Source organism: Mauremys reevesii, linkage group 2 (assembly GCF_016161935.1).
Source record: "Mauremys reevesii isolate NIE-2019 linkage group 2, ASM1616193v1, whole genome shotgun sequence".
Lineage (NCBI taxonomy): Eukaryota > Metazoa > Chordata > Testudines > Geoemydidae > Mauremys > Mauremys reevesii.
Window position 1 is genome coordinate 66,132,296 of NC_052624.1, and position 13,979 is coordinate 66,146,274.

The 13,979-nt window shown below is 42.3% G+C and overlaps 1 protein-coding gene across 4 annotated transcripts in view; it reads right to left on the bottom strand.

The window, feature by feature from the left end:
- Window positions 1–13,979, bottom strand: part of RFTN1 (raftlin, lipid raft linker 1) — a 124,625-nt gene that overhangs the window by 81,854 nt on the left and 28,792 nt on the right. For all 4 annotated transcript variants that reach the window (XM_039521570.1, XM_039521569.1, XM_039521568.1 and 1 more), the window contains one exon: window positions 3,687–3,873. In XM_039521570.1, coding sequence (XP_039377504.1) covers window positions 3,687–3,873 — 187 coding nt within the window. The remainder of the gene's footprint in view (window positions 1–3,686; window positions 3,874–13,979) is intronic.

A 13,979-nucleotide genomic window follows, 5' to 3' on the forward strand; every position in this document is an offset into this window, starting at 1 on the left:
ATCACACATTTGGCCAAAGTCAGAGGTGCATCTAAATGATTCGAAGGGAGTCTAAACTGGTGTAATTCACCCTTCTGTTAGGGTTTTTTTTTCCAGCTATACTCCTTTTTCATTGCCTAAACACATAAATTACACCATCTTAGACCCATTCAGCCTCAGTGAACCAAACTGAGAGATGGGAGTTACGGGAATGCAAACAAATGGAATGTGAATATAATGGGACTCTGACTCAGACTCTCCACTGCCTTATATCTTGTATACGCATTCACAGATGTGCAAAGTGGGTGTAAAACACTGTCCCCAATACAAGTGAGCAGAGAATTCAGATTTGGTTCAGTTTCACTCAGGTGTAAATTACTACACAAGGTGCAAGGCACTGACAAATCAAGCTCATTGAGTGTAAGATAATATCATCTACATGCGCGCTAGCCCACTTTTACAGGTCAATCCTGAAAGGTGCTGAGCTCTCTAGCCCAACAAAACACATAAGCATGTGTTTAATTTAAGCAAGTAGTCCCAGTAACTTCAAGGGAGCTACTCACATGGGAACTACTACCCATTTTGCAACTGGAGAAACTGAGGCACAGCTCTGATAAGTGACTTGCTCAATATTATTGAAGACATCTGTGAAAGAGTCAGGAACAGACCCCACATCTCCTTATTCCCAGTCCTATGTCTCAGTCACAAAACTGTGACCTCCCTTTGCCAAGAACATTGGTAGGTTGCAAAATAGCATGAAGTTCCTTATTTATAAAACAAAGGGCTGGTCTACACTACCGGGGGCGGGGGGGAAGAGGAGGGATCGATCTATTTGTAGCTGAAGTCGACATACTTAGATCTACTTACCGCAGTGTCTTCACTGCGGTGTGTCGACGGGAGACTCTCTCCCATCGATTCCCCTTGCACTTCTTGTTGAGGTGGAGTATCAGAGTTGACGCTAGAGCGATCGGCGGTCGATCAATCACATGACAAATCGACCCCCACTGGAGCAATCACTGCCCATCAATCCGGATGGTAGTGTAGACAAGCCGCAAAGCAAGTCAGTATAGAATGACAATCCTTTTAAAAAGTCAATCTATCTGGGATACTTAATGCCTAGATGTAATTGGTAGTGAAACATGGAGCCTTTCTCCCTTAGGCCACTGGCTCAAATTTGGCCCTATCTGTAGTTGGTAAGGATGTCAAGTCACTACTGTCTGATGATCATTTGGTAGGCTGTGTGAAGTGGGACTGTGGTCTGGCTCCAATTTCTATTGAACAAGTATCCAAACCACAATTAGCCTCCTTGTCTAAATCCTCAGCAGAAAAGATAAGGACAAGAATAGGCAAAGGAGAATGAAATACCCTCTAATTCCTATAAATTGTTCCAGCATAGTAGGGCATCTTCTTATGGCTGATATAGATGTAGAACAACAACTATAATTTTACATGTAGTGGTTAAGTCAGATAATTGAATCAGCAGTAGAGGAGTGTAATGCTGTGATGCCTCCTTTGTATTTTTGAAGCAGCCATTATGTTGTTATATGTTCCACAGTCTGTTCGGGGTGCTCACAGTCACACATTGGAGGGTTTTTAATTTTCCATTTGTGCATCAAGTGTCCGCATCTGCCATGGTTTATGTGGATGCTGTTTGGGGCTGCCCATAAGCTTCACGGAAGATCAAAGCCAGAGATCTTCTGCATCGGGTCTTTCACAAGGTGTTTGTGACTTCTTGTGAACTCCATTCAGCTTTCCAAGCTCCATCAGGGTTGAAGTCACATTGCTGGAAGTTAAGCGCATAGGTCCAAAAGGGCTTAAATGACTTCAAGTGGTGGTGAGGGACATCATTGAGGTCCTAGTGGTTGGGGAGACATTAGTTTTTCTCGATTCGCTTGACTTCCCAGAGGGTTAGGGCATTGCGGTGAATGGCTAGGAAAGCAATGTGCAACAGCACAGGCAGCCAGGGTGTTGGGGTTAACTTGAGGGTTCCAGTGATGCATCGCATTGCAGTGTTTAGTTAGACATCAACGAATCGTGTGGCGCTACTTCTGTTCATACCGGTGTACAATATTCAGCTACAGAATTACACAGGGCCATCACTGATATCCATAGCACTGATGCTCCTCAGCTTGTGCTTGCCAGTTTCTGGACCAGGTTGACCCTTGTTTTCGTCTCAGTGGCTACCTTCTTCAGCTGGTTATGGAAGGTTAGCATGCAGTCCAGCTTCACTCCGATATAAGTTGGAGAGAGGTCATGTTGCACAGTGTTGCTGCAGAAGGTCACTTTCAGAGTGCGCTTAGCATTCCTATTATCAAGATGGAATGCAGTGACTGTTGTTCTGTGGGGGTTTGGCCTGAGCCTCCATTTCCAGAGATACTCCTCCATGGTGTTTAGGTCCCTGTTCAAGGTTGTCTTGATGTTATTGAAGATGATTGCTTGTGTCGCCAGAGCAAAGTCATCTGCATATACAAATTTGCGTGACTTCCCTGGTGGCATGTCACTCGTGTAGGCATTGAAGAGCGTCGCTGCGAGTACTGAGCCCTATGGCAATCCATAGGAACCAGGGCGAGCTGACTTTGTCGCCCAGATGGACACATAGCCGCCTACTGCTCAGCATCATTCATAGCAGGCTTAGTGTTTTGAGGCAGGGGATGATCCTTGCAAGCTTCAGCATCAGGCCTTTAATCTAGACTGTGTCGGAGCAGTGCTGAGGAGCATTTGTGATATGGGAAGATTGCACTGCTTGTTTGTACTTGTCCTGCAAATAGTGGACTGTGGTCCCCATGGCTATCAATCCAGCATTAAATGGATTCTCTTTGAAGTCTTTAAATACAAAATGTGAGGACTTCAGTAACTCAGGCAGAGGTTATGGGCCTACTACAGCAGTGGGTCAGTGAGGTTCTGTGGCCTGCAATATGCAGGAGGGCAGACTAGATGATCCCTTCTGGCCTTAAAGTTTAGGAGTCTAAATGTATTTTTAAAAACTCTTTACTAAAAATTTTAATACTATTATGAATGTTTATTCTCAATTTCTCTCTCTCTTTTTGGAATGATTAAGCAGAAAAATCTATTGATTTTTATTAAATTGGGAGATTAAAACAGAAGGAATTGTGTTCCCTTTTATTTATTCATCCCTAGCCACTGAATGTATTACACAAAGATATTTAATACAATTTAAAACACAGAACAAAGCAAACAGACTCATGTTCTGTTGGTTTAAAATGAGTTGTACTGGGTTGGAAAATTAAAAGCACTTTTATAGTTTTGGGAGTAAAGTTTGTAGATAAAGTACAAAAATGCACGTTACTTTACAATTTTCAGATTAATTGTGTTATCCACTGGCTTTACGCCTCTTCAAAGTTAATATTTTTCTGGCTGTATTTAATCCACTAATTTATTAGAATAAAGAACAAAAAATGAACTGTCTTAGCAAATTATTAGGCACTGGGTTTGTTTGCTTTTTTCATGATAACATATTCCAAAATATAAAGCAGATTTCAACTTGTTATTTTCTGTCTTTGCTGACAAAATGCAGATGGATTATAAACACGAAGAACATGTTAAGCCTATTCAAGCCTACAAATAAATATCCAAGCCTTGCACAGCAAACATTAGCAATGACATTGCTATAATTTCCTGATCTAGGTCAAAACTCAGCAGGAAATCTCATTGTCTATTTTTATCCCAGCTCACTGGAAGTGCTTTACCTTTCTGTTTTCTTGATCAGCACAGCCCTGAAGATTTGTTCCTGGGGAGTCCTCTCTTTTTCATCAGTTGGCTGCACAAAAGGGTGGACAGCAGCCAAGATGAAACCCTGCTGATACAGTTCTTGCAGCTGAGATGGAAGATCATGCCAGGAAGAGAGCTTGATTGCAGAGGATCTTGGTAGCTCAGCTGGAAACAAAAACAAAAAATAAATCGATCAATAATCCTAAATTAAACTATTTTTTTTGTATTCCAGCCTCTCTGGAGGTAAGCATGCTTCACACTGATGTGCACCATTCCAGCTGATATACCTGTAGCTAACTGAGGTTTACTTGATTCCAGAATTCTTAACAGATTGTCTTGCAAAAGGTTTAATTACTGCATAAATGACTGGTCCAATTACATGTAAAGGGTCAGAATCACATTAAAATACAAAGTGTGTTGGATTTTTGGTGGATAGTGTGGGGAGGGAACACTTAGTAAGCATGTAGCAGCAGGCACCATTCCAAGTTTCAGGAGACATCATTCTATCCCAATATAATGATCAGCACCAAAGGTCAAAATGTAACACAAGAACAAGGGGAAATTCATTAATGAATGTAAAAGATGACAAATTCAAAAATAATAGAAGGAAGCACTCTTTTCCCCACACAATGCACAGACTGCAGAACTCATTGCAACATGATGCCATTGAGACCAAGATCCTAGCAAGATTTAAAAAAAATGGATATTCATAAGAATAAAAAGTATATCCAGTTATAATAAAAGGGATAATCTTCACACCCCCACTCTACCTACTACAGATTCTACCCCTTTCTCTGAAGCACCTGGTGCTGGCTACTATCAAACAGGACCCTGAACTAGATGGACCTTGGGTCTGATCCAGTCTGGCAGATCCTATCTTATCCCAGTAGCCCTGCATAGTTACAACAACCTTCCTGCATCTGCCTCCGCCATTCTCCATACTTTTTCAAGTGTTATCTGCAAACACATCTTTCCTCCCTGGCTCTGCTGCTTAATTCCCCTCTCCCTTGGCTATCATTTATTTTTTAACTAACTACAACCTAAGAGCCTAGTTTTGTGAGGTGAGGTGCCAAGTGCCTTCAACAACCACTGAAATCAATGGGAGTTGAGAGCACTCAGCCATTTGCAGGAAGTGCTCAGCTCCCCACAGGACTGGACCCTTGCTGTAAATAGCTCTGGAATAGAGTTTGTTGAAAGATGCTAGTTATGCAAAATAAAGATTTATTGTATTGCATTTCTCATCAGATAGTGTGGGTATCCTTTATGAATAATGTAAGAAGTTACCAAAAACTAATAAATATTCTAAACCAATAATAGTGAGGAATAATTTAAATAATAGGATAGCTATGCCATGTACACTTTTTCTTAACACATAAGAACGTGTTCCAGACAAGGATACTGAAGCTTTTGATTGAAGGCGATATGACACAGTTTAATTTGTAAATAAAGAGAGAAACCTAAGAAATGTATATGGTGACAGATAATTCAGCTCTCTAAGATCTATAACGACACACTAATCACTTGGGGTTCATAAAAAGAGCTATCCAATAAATAATGTATAATAAATATAAATAATCAAACACACTGTTAATTATATTGCTCCTGCTAGGGAGTAAAGTGGAGGGAAAAGCCCAAGTGTCCAAACTCTACTTATGTGTTGTTCAAAATGCCTACCTCCTCTGGAGGGCTCTCCCTTCCACTTCTTCTAATGACTATTCACTGTGAGCCCCAGAATACAGGAGAAATAATTATATTAATAACAAGAAAATGTAGGCTGAAATAGCTTTCTAACAGTGAGATCTATCAAGACTGTGGAATAGTTTCTCAAAGGGAATGGTGGAAGCCTTATTGTTTGAGAAATTTAGAACTGACCTCGACAAACCCCTGGAGCATATGCAGTAGAGAACAATGCCACACTAGCCAGTGGACAGTGAAGAGCTAGGTTATATAGTCTACTCTACGTTCTGAGAAAGAAAAAACTAACCACCAGAACATTTCTGCTAAAATGTTGACAGTTAATGTTGACATTGATTTATCCTCGGTGAGCTTCAGAGTTAACACCCTAAAACAATGAGTAGGGGTGATTTCACTTCTCAGAGCCACGGCCGCCCAGAGGGGGGGGGCAAGTGGGGCAATTTGCCCCAGGCCCTGGGCCCCGCAGGGGCCCCCACGGTCTTCGGCGGCAATTCAGTGGCGGGGAGTCCTTCCGCTCTGAGACCCGCCGCCGAAGTGCCCTGAAGACCCGCGGTGCGGGGTCCTTCCGCCCCGGGACCCGCCGCTGAAGACCCCAGGCCCCCTGAATCTTCTGGGCAGCCCTGCTCAGAGCTATTGTTTAAGGCACAATGGGAGCTGCAGGGGCCGTGCCAGCAGGCGGAGGCAGCGCACCGAGCTGCCTGGCCACGCCTTCACCTAGGAGTTGAGCAAGGTGATGTCACTGCTTCCAGGGAGACCCCCAGGTAAGCGCCACTCAGAGCCCGCCTCACCCCACGCTGTGCCTCAACCCCTGCCCCCTCCCACACCCAACTCTGCTATGGAGGTGGGGGGAGGGGAAATGCAGTGGCCTTAGAACTGCCCCAGCAGTGGCCAGTGCATCTGGTGCAGGGGCTGCCTGAGCTGCCTCTGAGCCAGGTGCACTGGCCACTGCAAAATTCACGGAGGTCACAAAGTTGCGGAATCCGTGACAAACTCACAGCTTTACCCATGCTTACCTTGGGCATGGACAATGGATGTGTCTTTACTTATGTCTGGATTATTCTGCATACACTCTAAAAGAAAGATTTGGGTATCTAATAGAAGGTCAGCACATAAGTATGAGACAGTTGCCTAATTACTTCCTCCCAAATGCCAAATACGATGGGAAAATGTCAAAGCAAACATATGTGTGCCCCAAGACAAGCACTTTAAAAATCCTTAGTATTATCTTAACATTCTCATAGAGCCTCATCCAACCCTCAATTAAAGTCAATGGAAAAAGTCCTATTGACTTCAATAACAGATAGCATTTTCACCTGTGATCTCAAAGCATTTTACAAAGTATGATCTATCCATATTTTAAAGATGGGGAAACTGAAGCTGTGAAGTGAAGTGTCTTACCCAAGGACACACAGCAGGTCAGTGGCAGAGCAAACCTTTCCACAATTCCAGTATTTACAGTAATTACATACGGCAAACCTGTGTATCCTGCCAAAGGTCCAATACATTCTTAACAGGTTTTTCCGTTGTATCAATCTTGGTTTTAAAGTGACTGTAGCTCTACTAACATTTTTGCAAATTCTGCTCCACATTCCCATGTTTATTGTTATACTTCACATCCTGACCTCAGTGATTGCTCTGTTTATTCGGTCTAGGTTTAGATGAGAATGTGAGAAGCTTGTAAATGACAGATGCTGTGTTTTTCAATTTAGCTATAGTTGAAAGTAGAAACAGAAGTGTGGGGTGTGTTTGGAACTGATTCCCAGGCAAATTAGGTTACTGCTTGGCTGATAATTGAAGCTGCAAGTATTTCCAGCAATGCTCATTATCAACAGATTAAACAGTATCTTACAGATCCTAGAGAAGGAAAAGAATATTCCCCCATGAAACAACTGACATCCATAAGGGCCATGCGTTTCCTGGGGTCTACAACTCCGGGGTTAGCCCATAAATTCTATATTGCTAATAGGAGAGATCTCAGATTGTCTCCCTCCTGCAGAGAAACACAGGGAGGCAGACCGGACACAGAATTCTAGAGGATGAATTGTGAAAAATTTAAAATTGATTGTCCCCTCAGGTGTTCGGGCCCATCCGAGGGGCAGTGCAAGGTGGAGGTGCAACTTCCCAGCCTCACAGATCCTGAGGTCCACAAGGGGGCAAAAGCTGAGAATCACAGATGAAGAGGCAGCTTCAGTTAGGAGACTCCTTGGAGCTGTTCTAGTGGCCTAATCTTCTGACAACACAGCTCTCTCTGGAACAAGGCTACCATTTGGCGAACCCTTCCTGGCTGCAAACTAACATCTGGGCAGAATCCACAGAAATCAACGCTGCTTCCAACAGCATTAACTTTAGGGTGACCAGAGAGCAAGTGTGAAAAATCAGGACAGGGGGTGGGGGGTGATAGGCATCTATATAAGAAAAATCCCTGAATATCGGGACTGTCCCTATAAAATTGTGGCATCTGGTCACCCTAATTAACTTCCTCTTGGAATTTGAAACAGAACTCTGAAAGGCTAGCAAGGAATGGAGGCACAGAGAGCAACTAGTATCTAGTTCCGTATCTTTCTTCCCCAAAACCCTGCAAAGCCTAGTCCCTGCAGAGAGGCTTCTAACAAGTTCTTATGGTGGGCAGATGATGCCATAAAACTGCAACTCCCCTAGTGTCCCACAGGAGATAGCCCACTGTATCTCTGTCTCCTCTGCTTGTTGTACCAGAGGGGATAATTTGGACTTCTTTACTTTTTATTTGTCAGCCTTATCCAAAGCGACCCTCCCAGAAGCCATGGAGAGATATGGAGAGTATTTACTTTGGTAGCACTGTCCTCCTGTTTGCGTAGAAAGTGGCACTGGTGATGTCTAAAGCTCCCCAGTGTTCGCTCACTTAGGGTTGTCCTGGTTCTTGTCCCTGAACCACAAGACAATCTGTTCCAAAAGACAATGAGCTAAATCCACAAAAAGGACTTAGGCTTTGCCTAGAGCAGGGGTTCTCCAACTTCATTGCACCATGACCTCCTTCTGACAACAAAAATTACTACATGACCCCAGGAGGGGGGACCAAAGCCTGAGCCTGCCCGAGTCCCACCACCTCGGGTTGGGGGCGGGCGGGCGGGGGGGGGGCGAGCCCAAGCCCCACCGCCTTGGGCGGGAGGGGGGAAAAGCCAAAGCCCCAGAGCTTCAGCCTAAGTCAGGGGGCCTGTAATCTGAGCCCCGATGCCCACGACTGAAGCCGTTGGGCTTCAGCTTTGGCCCCAGGTGGTGGGTTTCGCGCTTCTGCTTCAGCCCCTGGAAGTCTAAGCTAACCCTGGTGACCCCATTAAAAAGGGGTTGTGACCCACTTTGGGGTCCCAACCAACAGTTTGAGAACTGCTGGCCTAGGGAACTTTAATGGTGAAAACTGAGGTGCCAAGGGACTTTAGGCACAAACAGAATTAGGCAGTGGGTGAGTGGGATTTTGATTGTCTCTGGTGCCTAAATGTTGGATTTAGGAGCTTAATGTGACAGTTAGACACAAGTCTTTTTGGGGCTCTGGGCCAATGTATATAAATACTGCTGTTCCGTTAAGGACTCCATAACCCCTGGAATTAAGCCACAGATGATCTCTAGCAATTGTGCTAGGGTCTATATTGAGATAAGCAGATGCACCCTTCATCAGATATTAAGAGAGAAGAATATTACAAACGCAGTGGGCTGTTCCACCTGTATCAAACAATTAGACTTGGATAACTCTGGGAAGCTGCAGTCTACACCTTTCACAAATAAGAACTACAAAGACATTCTGTGAAATAATACATCAGTTGTCCTCACCCATGATTAAGATGACAATCATATAAATACATTAAACTTTCATATTATGCAAATATCTTAAAATCTGAAAATAATCATAGAATCATAGATTCATAGAATTGTAGGACTAGAAGGGAACGTCGAGAGGTCTTCTAGTCCAGTCCCCTATACTCATGTCAGGACTAAGTATTCTAGGCCAGTCCTGACAGGTGTTTGGTAACCTGCTCTTAAAAATCTCTAATGATGCAGATTACACAACCTCCCTAGACAATTTATTCCAGCGCTTAACTACTCTAACAGGAATTTTTTCCTAATGTCCAACCAAAGCCACCCTTCCTGCAATTTAAGCTTCTTGTCCTATCATCAGAGGTTAAGGAGAAGAAATTTTCTCCCTCCTTCTTGTAACAAACTTTTATGTATATGAAAACTGTTATCATCTCCCCTCTCAGTCTTCTCTTTTCCAGACCAAACAAACCCAATTTTTCAGTCTTCCCTCATAAGTCATGTTTTCTAGACCTTCAATCGTTTCAGTTGCTCTTCTCTGGACTTTCTCCAATTTGTCCATATCTTTCCTGAAATGTGGCACCCAGAACTGGATACAATACTCCAATTGAGGCCTAATCAGCATGGAGTAGAGCGGAAGAATTACTTCTTGCTTACAACACTCCTGCTAGTACATCCCAGAACAATATTTGCTTTTTTAGCACCAGTGTTACACTGTTGACTCATATTTAGCTTGTGATCTGCTATGACCCCCAGATCCCTTCCAGCAGTACTCCTTCTTAGGCAGCCATTTTCCATTTTGTATGTGTGCAACTGATTGTTCCTTCCTAAGTGCAGTACTTTGCATTTGTCCTTATTGAATTTCATCCTATTTACTTCAGACTATTTCTCCAGTTTGTCCAGCTCATTTTGAATTTTAATCCTCTTCTCTCAAGCACTTGCAACCCCTCCCAGCTTGGTATCATCTGCAAACATTATGAGTGTACTGTCTGTGCCATTATTAAGGATACAATTCTGTCACAGAGGTCATGAATTCCGTGACTTTCTGGGACCTCTAACACTTCTTCTGGGGTAGGGCTGGAGAAGCTGTTAGTCCTGGGGCTGCCAGAGCAGCAGCCACCAAAACAGCTGGCTGGCGGTCAGCCCCGGGTCCGTTGTTGCAGCTGCTGGCAGCCAGTCTTGGGGCCACCAGAGCAGCAGCAGCCAGCCCCAGAGCAGTGGCCCCTGGAACATCTGGCTGGCAGTCAGACCCAGGGCCACTGGAACAGCAGCCAGTTGCCAGCCCCAGGGATGCTGGAGCAGTGGCCGGGGATGGGTCAGCCCCTACCGCAGGAGCAGCTGCAAGCCCCGGCAGTGCTCTGTTTGACCTCCTCTCAGGGTAGCTGTAGTAAAAGTCAGGGACAGGTTGTGGGCTTCCGTAAATTTTTGTTTATTGCCTACCATCTGTCCCTGACTTTTACTAAAAATAACCATAACAGAATCTTAACCTTAGCCATTATCTAAATCAGCGGTTCTCAAACTTCTGTACTAGTGACCCCTTTCACATAGCAAGCCTCTAAGTGCGACCCTCCCTTATAAATTTAAAACACTTTTTAATATATTAAAAACCATTATAAAGGCTGGATGCAAAGCGGGGTTTGGAGTTGAGGCTGACAGCTCACAACCTCCCATATAATAACCTCACAACCCCCTGAGGGGTCCCGACCCCCAGTTTGAGAACCCCTGATCTAAATCATTGATGAAGATATTGAACAGAAATGAACACAGAACCGATCCCTGCGGGACCCCACTTGGTATGCCCTGCCAGTAAATCACTGATAACTACTCTCTGGGAATGGTTTTCCAACTAGTTATGCACCAACCTTCTAGTAGCTCCATCTAGGTTATATTTACCTAGTTTGCTTACGAGGTCATGTGAGACAGTATCAAAAGCATTACTAAAGTCAAGATATACCACATCTATCACTTGCCCCTTATCCACGAGACTTGTTACCCTGTCAAAGAAAGCTATTAGGTTGGTTTGACTTGAAATGTCTTCCTGTGAATTTTAACCTTTCCCATTTGACAAGGAATAATGTCCCCTCTCCATACCTTTTGTTTCTAACACAGCTAAAGTAAACATTACTCTTTTGGTTTTCTTTCTACTTGTGCAATGACATAATCATGGAACTCAACATAGCCCTGGGAAGAGCAATCGTTAGTTATCCGCCAAAGTTGTATTTATTTAATCTCTCTGCACTAGAGGAGTATTTTTTTAAAATATTTTTTTAAGATAGTTAGAAAACTAGAGGAAATCCCTCAACCAGACTATAACATTTTTAAGACAAGTGAAATTTAGAGCCTCAACTTCTGAGTACTGCCACTTAAATTAAAAAAGGAGAATGGGCATAGTGCTTCACTCTAAACTTTAATAACCTATGTTACGGGATTTTTCTTTTAAAAAAAATCTATTTATTTCTTTATGTTTTTACTTAATGTGACTTTGGAGCGTTAACTTTTAACATATTTATCTGATTAAGCTTTTTAGCCCTTGGCCACAGTCACCCACAGCTGCTAGAGACTAATTTACCCTGTGATGACAGTGGCACTGCTGATAAAATTGTTGCATAAAATCAATATTTATTTTTTAGACCCGTTTTAACTCACTTGTGTTCCCTGGTACATAAGTTTTCATGCTGGCAGGAATCCTTCTCGTCATTAGGCAATTATTATGAAATTCCAAAAGATCTAGATGGCTGCACAGTTTGCAGTGTGATGCAATATAAAATGGTCTATTTAGAATTTTTATGACATAAGGCAAAAATACATATTTAAAAAGAAATATGTATATGCAGAATATAAATATATCTTCCCTGCTATGTGGTGCAAAGGCAAGCAGTCTATAGCAGCACATGGCTAAAACATGGTGCACACTTGGTGCATAAGATGAAAGCAAATAAAGGCAATGCTCCACTAACATGGCAGTAAAGCTGCAGTGTGCCATGCCACATTAGTGGACATTCTGCAGGGTTTTACAATGGAGCAGGCAGACCCCTGCATCTAGAAGGAGCTAATCGCAGGATTGGAGTCCAAGTCAGCATCAGCTTGCTCTGTTGCATCCTGTGACACTCACTCACGGAGTCACAACTGCACATCTGCTGGAAGGGAGCTAATGGTGGCACATCCAGAGAGCAGCAGTGAGGTCAGTGCTAAAAGAAGGGGGTTTACAGCTGAGCACAGGCATGGATGATGAATAAATTAGCCCTATGCTCACAGAGTTTCTTACATTTTTATTCAAAAACCCTGGTTCTATGTGTGAATTCCTGGCCATATTCACTACCTCTTTTAGCAACCCACCAGTTGTATAGACAGAATAGGAAGATGTGGTGAATGACTCTTCCATGTAATTATCTATCTTCTGTATGTAGATTCTCAGAGGAAAGCACATGACATTTAGTTAGCATGAGGACCGGTACTTTTATTTACTCCTTTCCAAAACACCCATTTTTGCTTAATTTAAATAAATATTAATAAAAAACAGGCTTTAGTTTCCTTAAGTCCAAGTTCTAAACAGGCTTCTAAAGTATCACCTTCAATACTTGAAGGCATTTCCATGGGCACGTACAAAAAATCTTTATTTGCAATAAATACAAAAAAAAGTTTGTGTTTTTTTGACAGAACAGTTTTCTGACAGAGAAGGCAGTTTCATCAAAATCTAAAATCTAAACGTACCAATTTCAACAAAAATGTTGACTAGACAAAATCTATTATTATTTAGATTTTGTTTCAATAACATCAAAACATGTCTAGTTTATTAATTTGATTCATTTTGTTTCAACTATTTTATTTATATAATATATATTTAAATATCATAAGCCATTGACATTATGAAAATGATTCAACATTATTGAAAAGAAATGTTTCTGTGGTTCTGATTAGAAATTTTGAAGAATATTTGTTCCACAGCAAGTTTCAAAATTTTGGCTTTCTGTTTTGCTCTGTTTCAGATCAAAGCAACAAATAAAAATTCTAATTTCAGAATTTCCCATAAAATAGAAATTTGGTTTCCAACCAGCTCTAATTTGTATGAACAAGTAGGAAGTTTGACAGGTAATTATCCACAAGTTTTGAGGATGCATTTTATTAGAGCTGCTGAAATTACGGCCTTTTAACAGTCTGTAGTACACATGAAGTCAGCACAGGTTGAAGATGCTAGAATTGGGGGATAGCTCATCTCAATTGATTAGACTCTTCCTGTTGGTATACATACTTCCACCTTTTCATGTTCTGTACGTATAAATATCTCCTGTTTGTGTGTTCCACTCTGTGCATCCGAAGAAGTGAGCTGTAGCTCACGAAAGCTTATGCTGTAATAAATTTGTTAGTCTCTAAGGTGCCACAAGTACTCCTGTTCTTTTTGTAGAATTGGGAGAGAAACTGCTCTTTGCAGAAAAGCCCATATTTCAAGAAAAGAATCTTGAAAATCTTTATTCAGATCAGGAAAAGAAAATTACAGGAGGTTTTTCCTGAGCCAAATCAGTTTCAGTCTGACAGCAAAACCTGCCCAGCTTGGTTTTAAAGGAAAATTCCAGTAATTACTTGCAATGCTTTAGATAGATAAATATTGACTAGGACATGCTTTTAAAGAATTTTCAAAGAGGCATTTACTTGTCACTGTTTCAGTTCTCCATTTAGTGAAGGGGGCCATATTGTCTCTCTCAACAGGGATTTCTACTCTAGACTCTTAAGTTCCCCTCCTGTGTAAAAATGCAGAAGAGTGGAACACTTCCATGAAAAACTGCTGTGAGGGAGGA